Source organism: Lethenteron reissneri, chromosome 13 (assembly GCF_015708825.2).
Source record: "Lethenteron reissneri isolate LAM-NWPU_2019-01 chromosome 13, ASM1570882v1, whole genome shotgun sequence".
Classification (NCBI taxonomy): domain Eukaryota; kingdom Metazoa; phylum Chordata; class Hyperoartia; order Petromyzontiformes; family Petromyzontidae; genus Lethenteron; species Lethenteron reissneri.
In genome coordinates this window covers 5,963,922-5,989,542 of record NC_083791.1, presented here as the reverse complement: position 1 = coordinate 5,989,542, position 25,621 = coordinate 5,963,922, and the positions used below count along the sequence as shown (strand labels likewise).

Below are 25,621 nucleotides of genomic sequence, written 5' to 3'. Positions count from 1 at the left end.
GCATTTAAGGGTGTCACTGATTTACGATATCCACTAACAACCGTCTTCAAAGCTCTCGAGCGAAGGCATGCGGCACAACGCGCCAGCTGAAGTACTTTGTGATTACACCATGAAGATATACAATGTGACCATAAGCAGGGACAGGGGTTCTGATGTATGTATGTTGAACTTCTTTCGCACTGTACGAAGCCGACTGTGCTAATCGGAGGTGATGTAACAATAATGCAACGAGTACTTAAATATTTTACTGAGTATCACGTTTTATTGATTTTGTTTACCAGGTAAGGCCCACTGATTCTAGATTTGAAGCTTTCGTGACTGCAAGGATTCATATTCTTAGGTTTTTTCGGTAAAGTCACGTATCGTGCTGTGACGGTTCCACCTGAAGACGGAAGCTTGTGTTGCCTCCGAAACGTCGTGATTTTTATTTTATTTTACTTTTATTAATTTTAATTTTTTACCTACGTGACTTTACCGAAAAAACCTAACAATAATGCCCACTGAGTTATATCGCTTTTTTTCAGAAGTGACATGGCCACAAATGATAGTGGCTTCTTATCTTGTGGAAATGTATAGCAACCAAATACTCGGTAAACACATGTTTCTAAATGTGGAGGGAAAAACTGGAAGACCCGGAGAAAAATCTACGCAACCACTGGGAGAGAGACATGCAACCTCCAAATATAGGGTTCAAATCGAACCCACGACCTCCTGTATACCAGGCGAGGCAGACAATATCTCACGATCAGGGTTGTGGGGCAGATAACATCTCACCACCAGGGTCGTGGGGCAGTGGTGCCGTGGTTTCCGCACTGTGCTGTGAACCCAGCGAGCCGAGTTTGATCCTCGGCCGTGCCTCGCATTAGCGACGAGCGAGTGACATCTGAACCGATCCTGAGCTGCCCCCCAACCCCACCCGCCACTCCCTTCTGAGAAACCCAATTTGACCGGCGTGGTTAAATCGCCCCCATGACTGCGCAGCGTAGAGAGGCCTTCATCCGGCAGTATATTGACAAATGGTTATACGTCACGTGACACCAATAGCATATCCATATTCTAGATTTGAAGCTTTCGCGACTGCGAGGATTCATATTCTTAGGTTTTTTCGGTAAAGTCACCTAGGTAAAAAATTAAAAGTAATAACAGCTATCGTGCTGTGACTGTTCCACCTGAAGACGGAAGCTTGTGTTGCTTCCGAAACGTCGTGATTTTTATTTTATTTTTATTTTACTTTTATTAATTTTAAATTTTTACCTACGTGACTTTACCGAAAAAACCTAAGAATAGCATATCCACAATAGCTGGTGCCAGTGTCTCTTATAGGAAAGCCAAGGGGGTGATTTGCAGGTCTGTTACCTGTGGTCGTTACCTGCTGGTCGCTGGTATTTAAAGGTGCTTTTCATCATCGGACGAGCCGCACCTAATGACTTCCTAAGGCCGCGCATTAATTGCCGTATTGTCTCGGCGCTCCGGGTTGCATCTTGAGTTGCGTAATCCGCCCCTTCCCGCGCCTCCTGTGAGTTCTGGCGTCGCTTCGGGGACAGGTGCTCCTTATTGAATGATCTCCCGGCTTGCGGCCCCACGTGTTGTCCAGCGGCCAGCATTTACGTCTCTGTCGACGTGGGGAGATCGTCTCCGTGCGCATTGTTCGCTTAAATCGGACCCGCGCGGCGACAGGCCCACGGGACTGATTTGACGTTAAATTGTTCCAAAAGGTGAGCGAGTGGAAGCTTGCGCACCTGCTTTTTTTTCTTCTTCTTCTGTTTAGCACTTTATCCAAAGGCACCTTGAGTCTGCAGTTGCTGGGGAACACTTGTAATTCGTGGCACAACATGTTCGTTCAATCAGCAGTCTGCACTTCCTCTACAACGAGTTTTTAAAGTTCTGGTTTACACGAACGAGAATACTTTAGCTGGAAGTTTTGCCAAGCGACAATATGACACGGTGCTGTTTCTCCGAAATGTCGGTTGCCGTACGTTAACTTGGAGAAACCACAAGTGGAGATTTACACGGTCTTGCAGTTAAATCTGAACACGTTGTTCAATAATTATCCGCAGGATATGGAAATGTGCATCTGTGCACATTCGTACACGGATTCATAAATTATTACAGATATTGTGGTTGATATACAATGCCTTAATCCAGCAGTGGATTGACAAAGTGCCGTACATTTTTTATTTATTCGACACGTGTTATATATGTGGACTACATAGTGTAAAATCAGCATATATCCATGGAATTACAAATGCTTATTGAACGAAAATTTATGCAAGAAATTATGAATATTCAAGAGAATTGTTGTTGTTACATATCTTAAGTCATGTTCATTAACAATGTCGGATAAGCATTTGGTTGAATAATTAGTGCCCCTCGATTGAAAATGTGGATTGCGGTTGAATGTGCCGCCAAGCCACCTAAAAGGAAGATGTAACCCAAGAGATGAATCGCTCTTAACTCTTACGTATCTGCCCAGCTGGTATGGCCTCAGCTTTTTTGACGAGAGTGTGAAGAAGCTTTGTTAACCCTAAACCTGAGTCCAGCACGAAATCAAGGCTCTTGTCGATGTCATTTCCTTAGTATGTATGTATGTTGAACTTCTTTCGCACCGTACGTAGCCGACAATGCTGATCGGAGTGGGAGGGTCGCCAGCTTTCTGTTTCTGCCCACGCGGTCTGGAACTCCTCAACTAAAATAAAGATTTTATTTACCACTGAGCTATCAGATGTTTTTCAGAGGTGACATGGCCACACATGAAAGCTCCTCGAAGTGGCTGATATCATCATCATACTTCGGAATTCATAGTAGCGGCCAAGATATCTAAACGCACGTTTCTTTGCGAATTCCAAATATACAGGCATCAGGGTGGGGATCGAACTCATGTCCTCCTGCATACCAGGCGAGGCAGATAACATCTCACCACCAGACCTTTTGCTTGCATTTCTGTATTAACAGATGCATCGGAAAATAAGATGCACTTCCAGTTTTAGGGTAAATTTGAATATAAAAAATGACATGGGTAAATGTGACATGGGTCACATGTAAATATTAATGGCGTGTAGACTGAGTGACATGTGGTCGGAGTGGCACATGGATTGAGTGGCATGTAGATTAGACGCTTAGCACAATTGTCGCGTGCTTTTTAAATTTTGATTTAAAGCTTTCGTGACTGCAGGGATTCATATTATTGGTTCTTTCGGTAAAGTCACGTAGAAGGGAAGTAATAAAATAATATGAATAATTTTTTTATTGCTTTATATATATATATTATTTTATTATTTCCCTTATTGTTTAATATTAATATTATTTTATTATTTCCCTTCTACGTGACTTTACCGAAAGAACCAAGAATATGTAGCGTGCTTGTTCACGTGGCAGATTTTAGGCCACATCGTTGGCATTTAACCCTTGCCCGTCCCGAGACGTCTGCACGTTGCATGGTGGGTCCCGTTCACCGCTGAATCTCGGAACGCGCAAGCGGTTCACTGTTAATTTTATTTCGAGAGGCATAGCGCCGCTGTTTTAAAATACAATGTTCTCACCGCAGGGAACTGTAGTGACACGACCGCATTCTATGATAGCTGGCGCCAAACTGTGCCACACTCCCCTCCCGCATGGCCTTGTGGGAGCCTCAGTACACCTAGTGACCTGAAGACGTGCCGATTCTGTTCCGTACTTACATGTACGTCACCGGAACGGAATCGGAAAAAAATGGTGTACACATACATCCCATTACGATGATGTACATCTACCTGCGTCACCGCAATGGGAAAGGATTAAGATTCACCGCCAACTTTTGCTTTTAAATAATTTAAAGGGAAAAAAAAAATCTGTCTTATCATCTGGAGAATATGGTAAGTTTTTTTCTTTATGAATGAAGCTGCCGAGTCATTGTTGCACTGTAATTCCGCAGACACAGGGCCAGCGTGCTTGTCTACACGGTGAGGAATATTGGGGCTTTTGTGGATTGCCCCTTTGTTTTATTCTGCTGGCAAGGAACCGTCACGATGGTACGGTCAGGTGCAACGTGACTGCAAAATGGATGGCAGCTTTGAAGAATGAATTCATGTTAGGAAATCCATTATCTCACGCATCCTTTTTGTTTCTCTTTTGCAGATTTGACTCGTCAACAGAGACAATAGGGTGAGTAAGCTACCGTATGAATGTACGCATGCGTATTGGCGACACGGCGTGGCACTGAGATGCTGATGTACCGCATTTATTTTTTGGTATTGGGCACATAATTGAATACTCTGTCCTTTCCGTCAGTGTCCCTTTATCCGTTTACATGAGCGCCTGGCAGTCGTGATGCAGCTCCTTCTAGTCCGTGATGGATGCCTGCTAATCGATGTGCTCTTATTTCATCAAAAGTGGCTCGTGCCAGCGGTGGTCATGTAAATTGATCTCAACTCTTCCGTCTATTTCCCTTCCGCAACTCATTTCCTGTGCGCCCCATTGCACCTCCCTTGTTCTTCTCCCTCCCCGATTTTCCCAGTCACGATCTCACTTTCGCTGTCCCCTCCCGCACGCACGACATCTGCGCTTGGCATCCCTCGCGTTCGCTCTCCACGTTTGGTCAGCTGCTTGCGAAGCTCTGTCCCTCTCTCCCACGCCATTGCCCCTTCCGCATCATCTCCCTTTATCCTCCCGTCGCCAAGGAGACCACCCTCAAGCCGCAGCCAATTGGGATGCAGCGGGTCCCAACAGCTGATGCGGTCATGTGCTCACCCGCTATCCAATTGTAAAGCGGATAATGTAGCTCTCCGCTTACTCGGCGCCGACCAATGCTGTCAGTGCTCAACAATAAACACGTAAAAAAAAAAATCACAAAATATCGGCGCTGCCTTCACGGGAATGTTGAGGTAATGCCCCGTTCAGGATTGCTTGTTTTTGCTCGCGATGTATTTTCTCTCTCTTTCTCCACCGATCAGATGCAAGGTGTGCTGCCGATGACAATGCCGAGCTTGTGCTAAAAATATCTCGGTCTATTTCGGGGACTTTGCTTCTTCAGGATGCGGCATATGACGTGTGCGTGCACGCTCGTGCGTGCGTGCGTACGCGTGTGGCGTGTCCGTGCGTTTTCTTTTTGTGTTTGTATTCATAATTAATGTGGCCATCCGTCCATCGGCAAGTAGCGAGTGCAATGCTTTGCTGCAGGTTGCATTTGTGTCCTTGGGTACGTCATGTGCATGTTTATTTTGACTTGGTGAGAGCAATTTAACGGTTAAGCGAATTACAGTGGCAATACGGGCAGACGAGATGCACTGTAGTAGAAACTGGCTGTTTGATATGTAATTGCACATGGAATTTGACAACGCCTCTGGACTTCATTATATCCCACGCTATAGAGATGTCTTAAATTCTTATTTTTGTAAACGTGTTCATTCAGCTGGCCATTATGTTGTGTTAATGTCAGAAATAGTTAAACGATCGCAGATTTTTTTTTGTCGTGTGTGAGACTGCGTCGGTGGCGGTGCACGGGCGCAAATAATCGCAGGCCAACCCAGTCACCGTATTTTATGGAGAAATACCCTCGTGCACTGTGGATGAATTAAAAGGCATGCGTTTACATGCAGCCGGTTCCAAAATCACTCTACACTCGTAAATTTCGCCCCCCCACAAAAAAATGTATTCAAACTAAAGCTAGCACAGGTCCTCCCTGGTAAAATAGATGCTGCGTCGCAATGAGCACCCGCCTGGTTTAACAGACGACACTGTCTTCTTGGTTCTTTCGGTAAAGTCACGTAGAAGGGAAATAATAAAATAATAAAAAGCAAACAGAATAATTGTATTTTATAATGTTTTATTTTTATTATGTTATTATTTCCCTTCTACGTGACTTTACCGAAAGAACCAAGAAGATGAATCCCTGCAGTCACGAATGCTTTAAATCGAAATTCAGACGACACTGATTGACTGATTGTGATTCTTTAATGAGATTCGAGGAACCGTTAGGCCAGCCTAAATTTCAGCACCAGGGACCAGGACGCTTGCAGGAATTGCATCCTCCAAGACTGCTTTAGGAAACCAAACCCTCGCCTAGCACTGAAGGTACTGAGGCATGTCACGCGTCTAATTGCACTGTAATAACTGAGGCAGTTTAAAAATATCTTCACCGCGGGTTTTGTCTTGTTTTGCCGACGATCTGAAAAACCAAAATTCGACGTTTGAATCCCAGCCCTTGGTAAAATGTTGTTCCCGCACGGCACAAACAAAACAAGATTGTGCATTGGAAAAAAAACCCATCGACGATTATTCGTTGAAAGAAGCGAGTCGCTTGCTTGCTTGCTTGGAATTCGTGGCTCATGTTTAATGAATTCAGTGGGGCACAATTAACGTTTGGTTCTGTTCACATTGGCACGGGACTACAGAGTGAGATGTTGACATAATGAACCATTGCGTAAAAAAAAAAGACCACAGTTTGGCATGAAGGGCACGATGAAAATTGCTCGAACCATTCGGGCATGCTAGAGCAACTAGACGCGACGTAAATGATATCACATGGTCACCGTAACGCACAAACATCCGGTATTGTAAACAGGAAATTAAGAGACCTGTAACTAAAGCCACACAAGTCAGCATGAATGGGCCATAGATGCCTTCAGAGCATCATATACCAAATTAAAAAGAAGCTTGGTGAGCCAGTCAAGTGGACGAGTCTCCTGAAAGCTGTGCTTTTGCATAAGCCGATGTAGGCAATTGTTTTATGAATCGATTTTGTTTAAGATATGTATTTTCTCTAATTATGGGGAGCGGTAGTGTAGCGGTTACCGCACTTCACTACGAACCCGGAAATTCGAGTTCAGTTCCTGTTCGCAGGCAGCACTAGTGATGGTTATCTTAACTGGTCCTGGGCCTCCCCTAGGTTGACTCAGTCTCAAATAAGAACCTGGTGCAGTGTGAACGCATCACCATTGGAAAGGCAAAGGCGGTTGGGCATGGTGCTGGCCACGCACACCTCCGATTAGCAGAGGTGGGACAAAGTCATTGTTATGCAAGTCCAAGTCGAGTCTCAAGTCATCAAATTCATGACTCGAGTCTGACTCGAGTCCAAGTCACATGACTCGAGTCCACACCTCAGAGGTGGGACAAAGTCATTGTTATGCAAGTCCAAGTCGAGTCTCAAGTCATCAAATTCATGACTCGAGTCTGACTCGAGTCCAAGTCACATGACTCGAGTCCACACCTCTGCCGATTAGCAAGGTTGGCTACGTACGTAGCCAAACGTGTACCCTGCGGTGCCGGCCTTCAGAGGTGCTCGCAATCAGCACTTGCCCCAAAAGTCTGTCAGGGCTCCAAGAGGAGTATTTCTCTTCCTCTGTTGTTATATTTCCTACCCAAACATTAGCTTGCGTTCAACTGGCACATTGCATTTAAAGAGGCAATGGCTAACAGCACCCAACAAACAACAACAACAACATAACACACACACACACGATTTGCATTCGCTGATGAGAATGGTCGGGAGTCACTGAGAATCAATTTTGACTCATCGCTGTATTGACACGACGCCTTGCATTGACAAGGCCATGTCTCTGCTGCTGCTGCTGCTGTCTCTTGCTATGGTATGCACGTTTCACGTGGGACTATGCCTAAGTGGGTTTCATCCACTCCCGGAAGACCTCGGTGGGGGCCACTGCCTCCTTTCGTGTCTTCCTCCTTGCAACCGTCATCCTTTCAAGGCCGGCAGCGCGTGTAGTCGAGGGGGAGACCTACACCCAGATGCGCGGCGCTATTTTACTGGGTTTAAATACTGGACATGCCCATCGTTGTCAGTCGTGTGTGAGCGTCGCGCTCACGCCGGGACATGCGAAGGTGGCCCCTGGGTGTTGTGCTGACCTCACCAGTCGAGCTGTTAGCTCGCTAACAATCCTTGCCCCACCCCCCCTCCCCCTGCCCACGTTAGCCTAATCTAGTGGTTCCCAAAACTCGTTGTACTTTTATTTAGCCAATGCTGGTTACACCTTTGGCCGCACGGTTAGAGGTGTAACTGTTGTTGCGTGTTGGCCGGGATCATGAAAGATTCGGCAGCTGTAGCCGTGGCGGCTCTGGTTTCCCCTGGACGTGGCCGGGCGCTAGCGTGGAGGATGTGAATGTAGCGGCAGTACACACTCGGCACTCCCTGACATCCACTGTGACAATCGCACAGGCCTGGTACAGAAAGCAGCGTTGTATGGCCGCACTATAACACAGGTTGGAGTTACGCCTTAGGTAATTTTAAAGGGTACTGATGTGTGGGTTCATGGGTCCGTCACCGGTTCCTGCTTTAGCTTTGCAGATCCGCTGGCACATTTTGAGTAGGAAAGCCTCATTTGTGTCTCGAGTTTCTTTTGTTCCGGAGACTTCTGCAGTGGGGTATTCAATCGGTTCCATTTTAACCGGCGTTTTGTGCACGTGATAAAAACTGGAATACCCAAAAGAAAAGCCACGTGTACGAGGGAATGCCCTAGCTGCGCACAGATGTGTGCATTAACCCGGATGCCCTACTGCCTTTTGTTGGCCATCTCATTGCCTGGCAGGTGTACGAGTGACTCATATTTTTGACCCACCAACCTTGCCTCTAAATCCAGCCCTGGGATAACAGGCATGTGCTACCACCATGCCCAGCTCATGAATCCCGCAGCCCCCCAAACAGGCTTCAGTCCCCTCCACCTCTGGTCTAACCAGGAACCAGTTGCATAATATACCTTAAGGAGGATTTTCCCCCCAGGTTCACATCGATATACATTGCAAACTAAGGGAAAATATAACTTGAAATATTCCATGCCACTGACCTTGGGCCCTGTAGGCACTTATCAGATCCACGCACCCGTGTTAATCATGGGGTGTGCACGTCTACTGCAGAGGAGTGGTGGCGCAGTGGTTAGCGTGCTGCGCTCTGAACCCGGTGACCTGAATGCGAATCCCGCTCACGGCCTACACCAGTGACGATTATCTGAACCCATCCCGGGACTCCCCTAGGTCGACTCTGCCTCAAATGACTACCTGGTGCGATGTGTCAACACCACCACTAGGGAGCCAAAGGCGGCCGAGCATGGCACTGGCCACCCACCCCTTCGTGTGCGTGCTGGTCTTCATAGGTGTTCGCTAACAGTACTCATCATAAAAGTCTGTTCAGGCTATATGGGGGATCTTTGTCTTTTGCTGTGTGCGCCAGCAGGGCAAGTGGTGGCACCCCCAACTGCTCCCCGACCCTGGGCCGGCGCTCCCTGCCCGAGTCCCGGCCCCCAACTCCGCAGCTATCCGAGCCGCGCCCTCCAACCCCGCAGCACCCCGCTGACCTGCGACCCCCAACCCCGCAGTTTGACCTGCGACCCCCAACCCCGCAGGCTGACTACCGACCGCCGAGTCCCCAGCCCTCCCCTCGCGACCTAAGGGTAAGTCCCATGCTCTCGTGTCGGCTGAGGATGGCTGATGATGTGATTTATTATCCAGCAATAATCCAGGAAGGCTTCACCGTGTATAAGGAAGATTTTTTGGAATGATTCGTCAATTCAATGAACGAGCGTTTTCCATGTGGGAATGTACCGGAGTGCCCGGAGAAATCCCAACCACTCGCCCACTTGGTGTGCCATCTTCCTCCAGGCCACGTTGCAGTCCAGTGCGTTTGAGAGTTTCACAGATGTGCGCGATCCATGAACTGCCGTTTTCGAAGCGCAGGATCACAGTCGTGCTGCACAGCGCCCGGCTAAAATAATGCTCTTGAGTTTCTAGGCGGCTGGCAAAGGTAACTTGCAAATGGGATCCGCCAGGTAAAAGTCCGGTTGGACGTCCTGGACACGATGGAGAGGCTTGCTTTTTTGAATGAAATGCAGAGATCCACGAAATCAAAACATATGGGGTAACAACCGGAAGCAACTGGGTGAACATAAAAGAACTGGCAAGAGATAGGCACCACTGGCCGAATGTGACTACGGAGTCAATAGCCAGAAACGCCACAAAGACAAAAACCTCACCTAGCCTGCCCTTATGCTAAGGAGTATTTAAGGGAATATATCTGAATGTGGGAGAAAATTTGGAGTGCCAGTGGAATATCTATGCATACGAGGGGAGAGTGCTCACTGTGTCTACTGTGTGGGCAGGCTCACGAATCATTCTGTTGTGCTGCTATTTCCTAGGCACCTCAAAGCTCAGTGGGTTTGGAAGAATCACAGATTTATGTGATTCACCAACCCGTGCCTCCAAAGCCTTTAACCTATATGCACCGCCACATCCAAATTCTAAACTTACTTCTTTGTCTTTGTATCCTTACGTAGCCTTGGGTAGAATGGAGTGAGTTAAGTGGGAGATGCAGTGGAGGGGAGACTGTGATGGTACCTAGGCAACACGGCGGTGATATGTTTAACTTCTTCGCCTGGTATGCAGGAGGTCGCGAGTTCGATCCCGACCCTTGACACCTGTACATTTGGAGTTTGCGTGTCTCTCTCCGTGGTCACGTGGATTTTCTCTCCGGGTCTTCCAGTTTTTACCTCCACATTTAGAAACACGCGTTTAGAGTATTTGGCTGCGCAACATTTCCACGTGATAAGCCACTTCGTAGAGCTATCATTTGTGGCCAAGTCGCTTCTGAAAAAGAGCTAGTGGGCCTTATCTGATAAAATAGTCGGAAATAGTTTTCTCTGGATGTCACCTGGCGATGCTAATATATGGCCATTCAATACAATTTGGATGGAAATGATAGCATTTAAATACAACTCCAACAATGGAACTTAATCATTCAGGGGAAATAATACATATGTATTTAGTTACTCGCGAGGACGAGGAATAGTCTAAGGTGCCGAATCTGAGGCAGAGAGTTGATGACACTGTACTGCTGACGCGAGGGACTTGTAGACTTTAGGGACAGCAGAGCAGAACGAGCCACCTCCCACGAAGCAGAAAGTTGACTGGGGGCTTAGACAGAAAAGCCCTAGTGGCTGGAGCAGAGAGCTCGAGGAGGGGAGTGGAGTGAGAGGAAAGCAGAGAAGCAGCGGCAGGGAGGTGGGCAGAGGTCGCAAACGGGTTTTGATTCCTTACCCGTAACCGTACCCGGCTGCACCATGGTCGCAAACGGGTACCCGTACCCGGCCATACCCGTACCCTACCCGTACCCTACCCGTACCCGGCCGGGTACGGGTAGGGTATCGGGTATCGGGTACCTGATTGCGAGCTCTGGGATGCAGCCATGTTGCAGGCGCGGGTGGGTTGATTCTAGGAACTTGAATTGTGAGAAGAGACACAAGACGTTGGGAAATGAGTGACAAACGGTTACTCACCAGTGACTCATGGCTTACCCGTACCCGGCCGCACCAGGGTCGCAAACGGGTACCCGTACCCATACCCAGTCGGGTACGGGTAGCCGGGTATCGGGTGGGGTACGGGTATCGGGTACCCGGTTGCGACCTCTGGGGGTGGGCGCGGAGGATTTGACGATGGTGAGTGGTAGAACGGCATCGCGTCGACGCTGCCCACGTCAGGAGGCGTTGCTGGATACTCGTTCGCGCGTTGGCCGGGGCAGGGCCGCTCTCCGTGTGCGTTTTCACGCGTTATGCTTTTGGTGGCCAACATTTTTCTCGGTAAAAGGTTAGATCCCGACGCATTCGTATTCACGCGATCTAACCCAAAAAAAACCTCTCTGCGTCCGTTTCTCCTTTGGCCTCCTGCCGACGTCCGGTGAGTGCGTGTCTGTGCGTTCGACGTAATTTTTCCGCTGCCTTTTTGTGTCGTGGCGCGTGTGGACACGACAAAGACCCGAAATAGGTTTCCTGTTGCGCTTGTTGTAACGGTGATAATTACGCACCGCGGCGCTTAATTGTTTCTGACCACGGACGGAACGTGTTTCGATAGGCCCAGTGCTACTGCGTGCGCTCGTATTTTCTTTCCATTACCAAGTTTGCACTATCCTCGAGTGAATTTGTGTCCCAGGTTTAATTATGTGTCTAAAAAAATATATAATCTTGTCAAACTACGTTTTTTTTCCACGTATGTATGATATCATATTTTGCTTTACTCCATGGAAGCCTCAATGAATTTCAAGTGTTACCAGGACGATCTTGCATTGAGATGTGGTGCTCAATAATTTGTTTAAGGTCATTATTTTGCATTTGGGAAGAAATCAGAGCATTTGGAGAAAAGCCACACATTCGAGACGATACCGCTCAAAGATCTGCACAGAGGGGGAGCCGTGAACCCCGTTGCTCTCCTGCGATCTCCCCCCCCCCTCCCCACCCAGAGGAGTTTTAAACAGATCCGTGTAATTTATAACAATTCTGGATTACAGGTATGCACTACCGCGCCTGGCTTCGTGTCCACAACATTAAACTCTGAGTCCCGTGCTTTGGTTTAACTGGCGCAACTTTGTGTGGTAACACATTGTGAAGCGGGATGTGAATTATTGCATTTTTGTTGTTATCAATGACCAAACAAGGAACACTTTACAATACGCGTTTGTCCTCTTAAAAGTCTAAATTGACGAGGATAACGTGTTCCAAGTCACGCAGCTTGATGACGTCACGCGCAATGATGTCTTCTCACGGTGTCACCTGTAACGATGTTCTCGCCTTCGCCAGCAAGGCAATTACTTTTGAGTGTTGCTTATTTGTCCCCAGGTTTTGAACAACTCTTTCTCGCAATTTGTCTGCTTTCTTGTAGGGTAAATTCCTGACAGACGGACAGGCAGACGACCTTAGTTGTGAAGCATCGCCAACCATTCGTAACTGTAGTAGCCCGTACAAATTTAGACAATTTCAGTTTCTGCTCACGTGATTAAATCAGGAAATTGAACACTCATGCATAGTAACAATTGCCGCATCTCACGTGCTCCGAAAAGTCATCGCACGTTTATCGGGTTGCGTAACCTGCTTCTACAGATTTCCCGTAGCCAGGGGGGGGGGGGTCATTGCTCATTTCTGTGCTTGGCCACGTAAGAGAAATGAGGTGTCCCCTCCATCCATCGTTAATGAGATCGACGGCGCTGATGTTGTTGACAGCCGGCGGTTGCTCGTCTTGGTCCCCGTGACCCCCGTGACCCCGTTTGCGAGCCGACCCCCCGAGCGCCGTTCCACTCGGGGGGTCACGGTGTGCCACGCACGGAGCGGCGAGCGGATTCGGCAAGGTGGTGGTGTGTGTGGGGGGGGGTGGAGTTGAGGGGGGGCTGCTACTCCCGCGCGTGTATGCGTACGTCGCAGCGGCCAGAGCACACCTCCCGAAAAACGCAGCAACCGACCGACGCGGCCATTTTAGTTTGCGCGCCGGTGCGTCACGCGTCACCGTAGCGCCGGGGCTGACAGCCGTAACGCGCCGTTACTGGCAGGATGACGGATTGTGATTGTGTGCCCGTTGTCTCTGTCATAAGTGAAATGTTAATCTTCGTCATTGTGAAAGATTTAAAACACCTCACCGATAATGATTTAAAGCACCTCACCGGACCTAACACCAGGTTCGGTTTGTTTGGTTGTCTTTTGCCCGAAGCAGTAAACATAAACTAACAGTAATATTGTAACTTGTAAACAATAAAATGGCGCAATGAGCTGTTAATTTTTCATTTATCACCTGTGTTATTGTATTATAAGCATATATCACAAGACTTCACTGGTATTTAAGGGCAAGGGTTTAAATGTAATTCATTGAATATATTCTGAATGAATGAATCAAATTTACACAATGCCTTAACAGCGATACATTTAAATAAATATGAGTGTAAATAGGATGGATCAATTTTAACATTCCAAATAAAATGACGATAACATTATCACAGTGACAACAATGGCCCTGTTTTTTGTGACTAAATAATAATACACATTTTAAAAGCTCGTAACTTTACAGTATTAATAATGCCCTGTTTCAACGTCAAGGCATGCACATTCCACTACCGGTCGTGATGTCACTGAGCCCGAGCAGTAGCAGTAGCAGCAGCAGCAGATGCGGCATCAGCAGTGGCAGCGGCATCAGCAGTAGCAGCAGCAGGAGGAGTACTCGCGCCCCTGATCGTGGAGTGCAAGCGCAGCTGTACACTCATTACCCTGGGCGCAGCGCGAACACGGCACTCTGCAACACGTCCGTGAGCGAGCGGCTAATGAGGTCACCTGTCCCCAACCGCCCACGTGTGTGCACCACCCGCGTCGCCAGTGGCCGGGATGCAGCCTCGTGTCGTTGTGGGAATTCTGCGCGATGATGAGAGAGAGAGGTCCGATCGTGAAGAAAAGGGTTCTTTACTGCGGGAGTTCTTATCTGCATTACCGTGTGGATCGGAGAGCCGGACTCGCAAATAAGTTGTTGGCGTTTGAGCGCAGGTGTTGGATGCTAGGGATATCGTGGCACGGCAGGATATGCGATGCAGAAGCCCGGAAGAGAGCGTGGCAGGTGAGTTTTGTAGATGTGGTTCGGGGGCGGGGGGGGGGAAGGTTACGCTCTGGGTAGGACATGTGCTGATTTGAGGAGCAGCCGGTTACTGAAGCAGGGATTGGGAGTGGTTTCCAGGAGTCTGATGCCCAACGGGAACAACTGAGACCAGATGGTGGGGATGCTGTGAGGGCAGACCTTGGGGGTCACCGCATGTCTACTGTGCAGCAGCTGCAGGGTCTGGCGCTCGGGGAGAAGGCGTATGGCGAGGTGTGGTCGCATCCGTGGCTTTGGCCGCCATGACATCTTAATCTTTGATCTTGAGTCTGAGATCTCCTGCGAGAATGCGCCGGCAATGTCTCCAGCTGACCGGTTGGTCAGACAGTGGGAGCAAGGCACAGGAGACAGACGGTGGTGGCGGGAAGACTCGATGAAAATTTACGACTCATGTCAGCTCGTAGTTTGTGTGTCGGACATCCTGATTTTTTTTAGGTGGCCCCAGGGAGTTTCGTGATATCCATGTCTAAGAACCGAGAAGATGCTGGTTAGGTCTAGCTCCCTCCCCTCACATGTGTGCGTGGGTATTCTCTGGGTATTCTTAGTTTTTCCCACATGTGGAACGCCTTCTACAGAAAGAATAACAACAACAAAAATCAACACGTCCATCAATAATACTGCTTTCAAAAAAGGCGACGTTTTGGATACAATGGCCTTTTCTTCGTAGAGAGAGGCCTTAGAGGGACCTCTCTTGACGAATGTGTTGAGTTTTTTTTGTTGATCTGTACTTGTTCACCACATCACAATGCAGTATCACCAAATTGTTTGTTTAATGCTACAGGAAGAGCAACCCAAAAAAAACCATTTTTTTTACTTGTAGATGCCTATCTCGGATGCGGGTCCTGTGCTGCCTGGCACAAGTCAGAAACATAATTAATGTGAAAATAGACTTTAAAATCACGGCCAAAAGCAAAGTGGCACAAGTGATGTAACTCTCATACCATAAAGCTAAACTAAACTATTTTATTTTACCAGGTAAGGCCCACTCAGCCATATAGCTCTTTTTCAGAAGCGACCTGGGTACCCAATGATAGCTCAACAAAATTGGCTTATGTGCAATTTTATAGCAGCCAAATACTCTCAACACATGTTGCTTATAAACGTGGAGGGAAAAACCAGAGGAACTGGAGAAAAAGCAACGCGACCACAGGGAGAACATCCAAACTCCAATTATACAGTCGTCAGGGTTGGGATTGAACCCACGACCTCCTGTATACCTGGAGGGTCACGTTGAGTTTGTTGTCCTTCCCCCGCACCTCCGATTAGCACAGTTGGCTATGTACGGTGCGAAAGTAGTTCACCGTGCATACATTCCAGGCGAGGTAGTTAACATCTTGCCACCTCGGCGCCAGCTCCCAACATGTTTTGGATAGCACAGGGCACAGAGCCTATTTATGCCTATACAAGGTTAAGGGATTGGCTTCACATGTAGGTTTCCCCAGCCAATGTTATGATTTCAAAATAACGCGCACGTGACAATGTAATGTTTGGCTGTGTCGGCTGCTGGGAGAGCCTCGCGACGCATTTGGCGAGATGATTACATTTCCCGACCCGCCAAAGTCTCACCCATTGACCCCGGCCGACCCATCGGGCAGGGCGGCGAGGGGCGGCCGGGGACCCCGCGACCCGCCGAGGCGGCGGCGGCCGACGGGAACGGCATGGTGGAGAAGGGCTCGGAGGCGGCGGCCTGCATCGCGGACCGCTCTCCCACGGGCAGCACGGCCGGAGTGGCCGCCGTCGCCGCCATCGCCGCCGCCGCGGCCGCCGCGGCCGCCGCGGCTTCGGCCTCGTCGACAGCCTCGCCCGGCGGCAGCGACGGGCCCGGCGCCAGGCTCAGCTCCACCTCGTCCGGCTCGTCGCGCAGCGGCAAGGGCAGCAAGGTCAGCTGTGTGTGCAGTGGTTCGTGTGCGCGTGTGTGCGTGTGTGTGTGTGTGCGCGCGTGTGTGTGTGTGCGTGCGCGTGTGTGTGTGTGCGTGCGCGTGTGTATGCGCGCGTCCGTGGGGAGCAGTGGCGCAGTGGTGAGCACATTGCGCTACGAACCCGGCGACACGAGTTCGATTGCCGCTCATGGCCGACACCTGTGAGGATTACTTGAACCAATCCTGGGCCTCCCCTAGGTCTACTCGGCCTCAAGAGAGTACCATAAACATCACCACTGGGGAGACAAAGGCGGCCAGGGTTTGTGCTGGCCACCCACCCCCTCGTGTGCCGTGCCAGCCTTCATAGGTGCTCACTAACAGCACTTGCCCCAACAGTCTGTTAAGGCTATATGGAGGATATTTGTTTTGTGTGCGGTTAGCCTGCTACGCTATAAACTCAGCACCCCGAATTTGATTTCCGCTCCCGGCCAACACCAGTTACGATTATCTGAACCGGTCCTGGGCTTCCTCTCGGGCGACTCGGCCTTAAACAAGTACCTGGTGCGGTGTGTAAACATCGCCACTGGGGAGTCAAAAGCGGCCAGGGTTTGTGCCGGCCACCCACCCCCTCGTGTGCCATACCGGCCTTCATAGGTGCTCGCTAACAGCACTTGCCCGAGGAACCTGTTTAATGATATACGGGGGATCTTTGCCTTGCGGAGATGTCACCGCCACTTGGCGGCGGTTGTTGTTGTTGTGTCCGTGTGTGTGCATGTGTTCGTAAGTGCACATTTATACGTGTGTGTGTGTGCATGTATGTGCTCGCAAACGGCACTTGTCCCACTAGTTTGTCGAGGCTATATAGCGCAGTCGTTTGAGCACTGTGCTACGGACCCGACAACTGAATTAAATTTCCGGCCATGTCCAACGTCACTGGCAAATGTCTGAACTGGTCCTGGGCTTCTCCTGGGTTACCTCAGCCTTAAATGAGCACCGGGGAGACATCATCACCCCCTCTTGTGCCATGCTAATCTTTATAGGCATTCAGAGTGTTTGGCCGTTATACATTTCAAGGTGATAAGCCGCTTCGTTGAGCTATCATTTGTGGCCAGGTCGCTTCTGAAAAAGAGCTACGTAGCTCAGTGGGCCTTACCTGGTGAAATAAAACAAATAGTTGAGTTAAATTTGCGAACAGCACTTGCCCCAACAGTTTGTATTGGCCATGCTGGGGATCGTTTTTGTGCATGCATTGTTGCGCCAGTGCGCTGATGCATGTGACCGCTTGTGATGTACGGATGATGAACGCGGTGGTCGAAGTGAGCTGGACGGTTGCGTATCAACCCCCTCGGCAATATTGCTGAGCATGGCCCACTTGCGCTGCCAAGAAAGTAGATGTGGGAAGAAACAAACAAAAATTCTGGTGCCATTATTGAGAGTGGGCCACTGCTTTCACAGTGTCACGGTTGAAGTTTTGCCAAATTTGAACATTATCTGCAGTGAATAATTATGGAGCCGTGGCAGTATATCCTTGAGAGTGAGATGAGTCACTGGCTAGTTGTGCTCAACACGAGCGGCGTTTGATTAAAGAAATGGTTAGGCGTGGGAGTCCGGATCGTGGTGTAGTCATGTGGAACTGGCGTTGAGAAATGCCGGTTTCGAATCCCTCAACCGTATTGCTGCCGATCTTACGTGAATGGGGCCATCCTCGGAGCCACGGATGATTTTGAAATGCATCGGCAAGAAACATGGGGGGAAAAAACTTGACACCTTATTGTTGGCTTGTGTTTGGATTCGAGTATTAATGTCACTGCATTTGAGTGAGAAGCCTTCCATTATTATTAACTTGCTAGCATCATTTCCAATTTGAGTACGATGTTTCGCTGGTCATTGCATCCAGCATCATCGGCCGATTTTGCCAGAATTGTGGCAAAATCGCCCGATGTTGCTGGATGTAATTACCAGCTAAAACGTCGTACTCAAAGTGTAAATGTTGTGGATTTACTCTCCCAATACACCGGTGGGCTGAAGTAGTAACTAATTGGCATGTTTTGTTTACATGACAAACCTTACTCATTGGCTGTGTCGGATGGTGGGGGGTTTGACGACATTTATACTTACGCGATCTAACCTAAAAAAAACATTACTACGTATAATATTGGTCACAAAAGCCTACGTGTCAAACTGCTAGCATCAGCGTATGGAGGTGCATTTTGTTTACAATAACTGGCTTTAAAAAAGTGGTTTATGAAAACATTTTCATTGATCCTGTGCTCAGATGGGGTTTGAATTTCTATCCCAGCGCTGGAGCCCCAATACTCACTATTCCTTCTTTTAAACATTTCCGTTTTATGTTTGCATCCTTCTCGTTACTTTATTCCACCTTTGTGCACGTTTGACTGCGTGTGGGTCGCTGTTGCGTGCGTGCGTGATCTTACGGTATTCTTTCTCCTCTCTCTCTCACACTCTTCTTTGCTTTTGTTTGTTCATTTTTTTTTCTTTCTTCACCATGACAGTCTTACAGACGGTTGAAAATTAAAGTAAGCTGTTTATCGAGTTGTTGTGTTGCTTTATTTAATGCAATTGCTTGCAATGTATAAACCCACATTTTGTCCGATTTTTTGGGTTTGAAAGCTTCACGATAAAGTGCATACATAAACGAAAGACTGCATTTGTACAAAGCCGTTTAATTAAAGAGGCAATATGCCTAATTCTTTAATTCAAAGATAATTGTTTGTAGGCCCACATTTGATGGCCCCTCACTTTAAAACAAAATTTCTCGCATTTTAATTACTTAACAATTCTGTCCAACTCAGTTTCATTTATCTTGTTGTAATTTGATCAACAAAGCGATTCTAAGTTGGCAATTGCATTTCAATCTCTCTTTTTTTTTTGCTTTAGTCAATGGGTGTGAAAACGTTTTAATTAAACGGAAGATTTTACAAGAGCGTTTTTCATTTTTCCGTGGCCAAAAAGGGGATAAAGAGCAAAACTGTACCGGGTCTCTTTTTTAGAAGTCACATGACCTCGTTTGGTGCTGCCCTGCTGTGGTTCCTGTCTCAGTCACTTGCCCCCACACTCTCTATCCCTTGCACCCAAAAATAACAATTTATTAAAAATGTTATGGCATTAAGTTGCGTATGATCACATAGAGTATTTTGTAAATCCACTGCTGGTTAAAGGCCCCTTCTCGCTCCGCGGCGGATATGGGGATTGTTTGACTGTACTTCATCATGCTGGTCAGGTGGGTGTTGAATTGGGGGCCCACAGCACCGGTTCAGATATCGCGTGGTGTTTAACTCAGGTTGGTAGCTTCATAAGGCAGTATGCTAACCGTATCGCCATTGCTCCAGCCTGCAAATATAGTTTGCTTGAAGAAAAGTGGGGCTGTGGGGACAAAGGAAGGGCAACTGTGAGTCTCCTCCCCAGCATTTACACTCCGTTCCTGCCTAACGCTGATGAATTAGGGAGACGTGGAATATGACACATTGTAACGCGCAGAATAGTGTTATCGGAGGGTACTACAGTATTTGAGTTTTACCCCAAGGTGACTTTAAGGGGAGAAGTAAGGGTCGTGCCTTGCCTCTGGCAAATGTATCCCAGCCAGCAAGTGAGTTTTGAGTGACGGTGACGAAATTGAAACTTCTACAAATGTTGGCGATACCGTGCAGACGTTTCTCTGGGCTGCGTCTCGGAATTTGCGTGACCTGTTCAGGGCGAGTTTTGACAGGCAACTGAAGAAGCTGTTTTTGTATTAACGTAGCACTATGCCTCCTCTTAGTTTCAATCTGACTCTTACCCCTGGATCTGTCCTCGTGGGAATTTTAGATTGAGAACGAAGTTTTTGTGAACTGCGTTTTGTGTTTAGTTTTTTGTTCTTCCTTCACAACTCCGATGAGCACGGTTGGCGTGAAAGAAGATCAACACGTATCTGCAAATTGTGGCCATCTCCCCCGTCAGCCGGCTTGGTGTAGAGCCTCGGCTCTTTTTGTGAAAGGGCAGAATTTCCTGGAAGAACATGGATCGGGCAGCGCAGCTTCTGTACATTGTCAACTGTGAATGGCAGCCCTGGCAACGTACATCCAATTTTTGCAGGAGGGCGCGTGCCATTTGGCTTTACAAATGCAATGGCTCACATCCGTTTGTGCAGCTGCATTTATATATATTGTTTGTGTTTCGTTTATTGTCCTTCTCCCGCACCTCCGATTAGCACGGTTGGTTATTTACGGTGCGAAAGAAGTTCGACATTCTTACATACAATCAATTGTTTACTACCTAATCGGCACATTTTTTTGCCCGTGTATTATGAAGATTCTCAACGGATCTGTCGCACACCCCGTGTTGGGTGCACTGGAACTGAAACCACATTGTTGGGAATTCAAATAGCATCGTGACATCTGCATCATCGTCATCGTCATGTTGAACTGCATTTAACGTAGTAGATATGGACAAAGGCAAGAGTGGTAAACGTCCCAGGCAAGCTGACAGAAAGTCGACTCCGATGGCTTGACATGCCCCAAGAAGAAGAAAAAAAGATGAAAAGCAAAAGGCAACAAAGGTGGTGAACATGAACTCACCGGAATGGAGAATTAGAGTCAGGCCTAGAAAGAGGAAAGTTCAAGTGGTGATCCAGGATATGAACAACTGTGGAATGGACGCAGAGATGACCCGTGACAGAAATGAATGGAGTGACAGCACCAGGAAGGCAGACCCCACATGAGTGGGAAAATTACAGAAAGAAGGCGATGATGACTCCTACGTCAGCAGTTCTGCTGTTGTGTATGTTTCACCTGATGATGGTTGCTTGTGTTGCGATCGAAACGTCGTGATCTATTAATTTTCTATCTACGTGACTTTACCGAAAGAACCAAAGCGTAAGAAGATGATAATTAGGATTATATTACAAGTGTGCAATTGTAAATTTAAAATTTTCTCAGCAAGTGAAATGATAACCGTATAAACACAGTCACGAGATTGGGCCTTCCTCAATGTTCGTGAACCCATGGCTCAGATTTTGCATTGCTAACGTAGCATCTGACCTCGAAGCGGCCGATTGCAACCCATCCATGTATCTCGTTAGCTGATATTTATAGTTTAAAAGGAAGTGGCTTCTGCTGCCACCGAACGGCTGTTGGGTATTTGGGGCAGGTCAGCCAACTGACAGGTGACTTCTCGCTCGTCTGAGCCAAACTCTCATATCTTAGCTGCCTCCCTATCGATGTATATGTTGATCTCCGTCTGTCTACGAACTGGGGCCACGGCGGTGAGATGTTAACTACCTCGCCCGGTATACAGGAGGTCGTGGATTTGATCCCGACCCTAACGCCTGCTGTGTATTTGGAGTCTGCATGTTCTCCCCGTGGTCGTGTGGCTTTTTCTGCGGGTCCTCTGGTTTTTCCTTCCACACTTAGAAACGACGTGGGTTTATTTGGTTGATATAAATTTCCACGCGGTGATAAGCTACTCCGTTGAGCTATCATTTGTGGCCAGGTCACTTGTGTAAAAATAGTTGTAGTATTTTGATTTAAAGCTTTCGTGACTGCAGGGATTCATATTCTTGGTTCTTTCGGTAAAGTCACGTAGAAGGGAAATAATAAAATAATATAAATATGAAACAATAAAAATTCTCACGACGTTTCGACTGCAATACAAGCAATCATCATCAGGTGTTAAATCCACAGAAATAAAATTTTATTTCTGTGGATATTAATATTATTTTATTATTTCCCTTCTACGTGACTTTACCGAAAGAACCAAGAATATAGTTGTAGTAGTTGAGCTTTAGAACTGACCGGTGTTCCTGCCTATCTCCTGCACACCACCCCTGACCCCGGTTACCTCCACGCTTGTCCGCTCTTTTGTGTCGGTCCCAGCGCAATCATTTCCCACCGTCTTCGCCTTGTCTCCCCATTTACCTGCCTGTTTGCATACTCGCATAGCTATCTGCAGCCCTAGATAGCACACGACTATAGCAGCATTTCCCCGTTTGTCCATCTTTATTTACATGCCTTCGAATGCGTAAATCTTCATCAACCCCCCCAATGCTATTAGATTAGATGAATCCTTTTTGTCTCATTTGTTGTCTTGTTTGTCCAGTTATTTTTTTGCTCCGTTAGTCTGCAGCTAACATTTGCATACAAATTGTATTACTTTAAAGCGAGCGACTGTCACTCGCGTGATTCGAAGCGTGTGCCGTGATTATAACAGTTTTAGTCAGTGTACTGATGCATCGTCACCTGCCAACTCCCTGTCTGGCTGATGCCCTACCTCTTCCGGTGTAGCAACCCGCAACGCCATCGTACCCCTTCTGCTGTATGATCAATGCTTTAGGAGTTGTGCTCCCTTTTCCCCAAATACTCTCCCCCTGGCTCTGCGGGAATCACCAACGGGGGACACTAACGGGACACCACTCCGCCTGACCTCACATTGTGCGAAGGGCAGGGCAGCACCTTACCTTGGTCTCATCTAGCCTAGCCCCCCCGCCCCCTCCACCCACTATTCCAGGTTTCGTGTTTCATTACCTGCATGTGGATGATGCAATCGTCCCAGTGGCAGGTTGGAACTTTCGCTTTCGCGAAGGGGAATTGCTACATCGACAGTGTACTCGACTGGCACCACGCTCGTGGTAAAACGTGCCGTGATGATGCGAATTGAGCGTGGACAAATGCCCAGTGGATTATCTCAGCGCGGTTTTTAAGGTGGTTGGGCTGTCCGTTGAGTATTGCTTCTTTCAAGATTTCCCCACGCGCTACTGTGGGCTTTAATTCTAGATTTGAAGCTTTCGTGACTGCAATTATTCATATTCTTAGGTTTTTTCGGTAAAGTCACGTAGGTAAAAAATTTAAATTAATTAAAGTAAGATAAATAAAATAAAAATCACGACGTTTCGGAGGCAACACAAGCTTCCGTCTTCAGGTGAAACCGTCACAGCCACGACAGCTGTATCAAGTAAATGAGAGAGAGATAAAACACAGAACCAGAGACATATTAGATTTGTGTTTCTATTTCATTTATACCTGATGATGATTGCTTGTGTTGCAATCGAAACGTCGTATGCTAGTATTTAATTTATTATTTTCTCTTTATACGTGACTTTACCGAAAGAACCAAAGAGTAATTCCTGCAGTCACGAAAGCTCCAAATTAAGTATTAGAACTCAACCCCCGAAGATGTCCACAGTAGATGCTCAGGGAAAATAAATAATCAACGAGCAGCCCAACAAACCTTGGAGGACTTGGCTCACGAGTGAGTGGCTTACGAACGCTTGAATCCTCAAATTCGGATAGATTATTATCATTAAATGTTTTTTTTTCACGACGGTAATTTATTTGAATGGCCCTCTGGTGAATGCAGCCTGAAGCAATGTGGATAACAGCCCCCCCCCCCGTGCCAAAGCTTTACCGGGTGGCACCTTGCCACGGCACGCCACGGTTTGACTATAGCCATAACCGCCCTGCGCGCACGCCCTATCCTCTGCCCCCCACCCCCTTCTCCCTGGCACAAACGGCCCGAGTGAAAGCCTCTCCTTGTAGCGGCGTCAAACTTTTTGCTGTGGCACGCTGCCACCACTGCCGTTCGTTCCCACATGGCGTCCGGTGCTGGCCCCGGTGTCACTGCCTCACCCTTTGCGCACCGCCGCCGCCTGAACCTGACACCTCCACGCTTGTCGCCCGCTCTTTTGTGTCGGTCGCGCGTTCTTTCTCACCGGACTTCCTCTGTTTTGTTTGTTGCTTGTTTTCTTTCTGTTCCCATCTCGTTTTTTTTTCTTCCAGTATGAGCGAATGGCTCTAATAAAAGTAAGGGAGTGTTTTATTTAATTTTTGTTTTCCCCCCCCCACCGCCGTGTAAACAAACGGGTAGAAAGCGGAAATTAACGGGGTATTGCACGACTGCTTTCAAGATGCGTCGAGTGCATTCGCTGCAAAGTTTTCACATGTCTATGCGTTGAACTGATAACAAAAAATGAACATGGGTCGACTTCTGGTAAGTTTTTTTTTATTGAATCTGCCCAGCCTTATAGTGTGTATAATTTTTCTGATGCCAAATGCGGGCAAAACTGCAAGCTAATAGCGTTAGTAAAGCACTATACATTTTGTATATGTGTGTACACGTATGTGCATGTATACAGTGTAAAGAATATACATGTGAGTTTGTGTATTTCTAATGTGTATGTGTGTGATTATCTGGAATGTGCTTATCTACAAACTTTTGCTGCTGATTGGGATAGAGATTGGCTGTGTGAGTAGAGATTGCTTTTGTAGCCGGGTATGAAGAGATGCTTCGTTTAGTATATTGTTGATTTCCCTTCACAACAGAGCTCTGCTCAAAGCCTGTATTCACAAGGTGGCCATGTTATTTTTAAACTTGAGACTGTGGAAGAGATTTTTTTGTTTATCCACCTCCTGGAATGGGAGTGGAATTGCAGCTGTGACTTGCACTTGTTTCATAGTTGCTTTACTTGCCCAATAATTTTGCTCAACTCACAGGTTCCCACAAACCTCTCTGGTCCGCCGGACGACTTTCAGCCAACAAACAAGACGCATGTGTTGAACTTCCTTTGCACCGTGCCTAGCCAAACCGTGCTAATGTCGCGACGATCCACGATTTTGCCGCGGGGCATTTTTTCTAAAATTAAATCTGCTCGAACGGCGCCGAAAAAGCTTTACTTCATAAAAGCCATCAAAAGGAGTAACTTTCCTTTAATTGACTCGCATTGATAAGATATAAGTAGACGCGCAATGGGCAGTGAAAACAACGTGTAGGGTGATTTTCGCGTGAAAAATGTTGCATCTGTAACACTTCAGCGTTCCACTTCCCACGCATGACCTTGCGGGACCACAGCCTGGGAACTTCTCCGCTACGGGGTTGATGTTTTATTCTGTCCCCCCCCCCCCCCCCATTATCCTCGATTTTGTTTCTGTAATACAGTTTTGCAACCATAGTGAAATAATAACAACAACAACCATGATGTCGTATTCACCAGATTATTGGACACACTTTTTTTCCCCCGTATTTTAAAGTTCAGATTTGGTGTGCATCTTATAACCTGGTAGCAGTGCGACTGTGAGAGAGACCATATCTCTGCATAGCTTTATTAACACCGTGCACAAGTTTGTTGTGCGGCTTGCTTTCCACGGTGGCTTGTAATCTGGAGAATACGGTGCCATTGCTTTTCTTTTTGCAAGGAAGGCCTCAACTGAGCCTCAGGACAAATTATAGGAGGGGCCGGCTGAGACTGTTAGGATAGTTACTTGAGTGGCAAGACGAAGTATTTTTTCAATAAAACTACTTTTAAAAAAGTTTTGTTGTTAAAGAGGAGTACCTTGAAATACAATCCACGCAAAGGAGGGGTGACAATACAAAATACGCAACTGAAAGGCTAACATCCTGCT

At 47.5% G+C, this 25,621-nt stretch overlaps 1 protein-coding gene across 9 annotated transcripts in view; it reads left to right on the top strand.

Annotated features, from left to right (window-relative positions):
* Positions 1-25,621, top strand: part of LOC133342036 (protein Aster-B-like) — a 129,740-nt gene that overhangs the window by 61,542 nt on the left and 42,577 nt on the right. For 5 of the 9 annotated variants that reach the window (XM_061550923.1, XM_061550921.1, XM_061550920.1 and 2 more), the window contains exons 2-4: positions 4,114-4,140; positions 9,158-9,374; positions 15,969-16,253. In XM_061550923.1, the coding sequence (XP_061406907.1) occupies positions 4,114-4,140; positions 9,158-9,374; positions 15,969-16,253 (529 nt within the window). Of the gene's footprint in view, positions 1-4,113; positions 4,141-4,743; positions 4,860-9,154; positions 9,375-13,875; positions 14,338-15,968; positions 16,254-25,621 lie in introns of those variants that run through there. The other 4 variants (XM_061550922.1, XM_061550924.1, XM_061550926.1 and 1 more) reach the window with 3 other exon arrangements.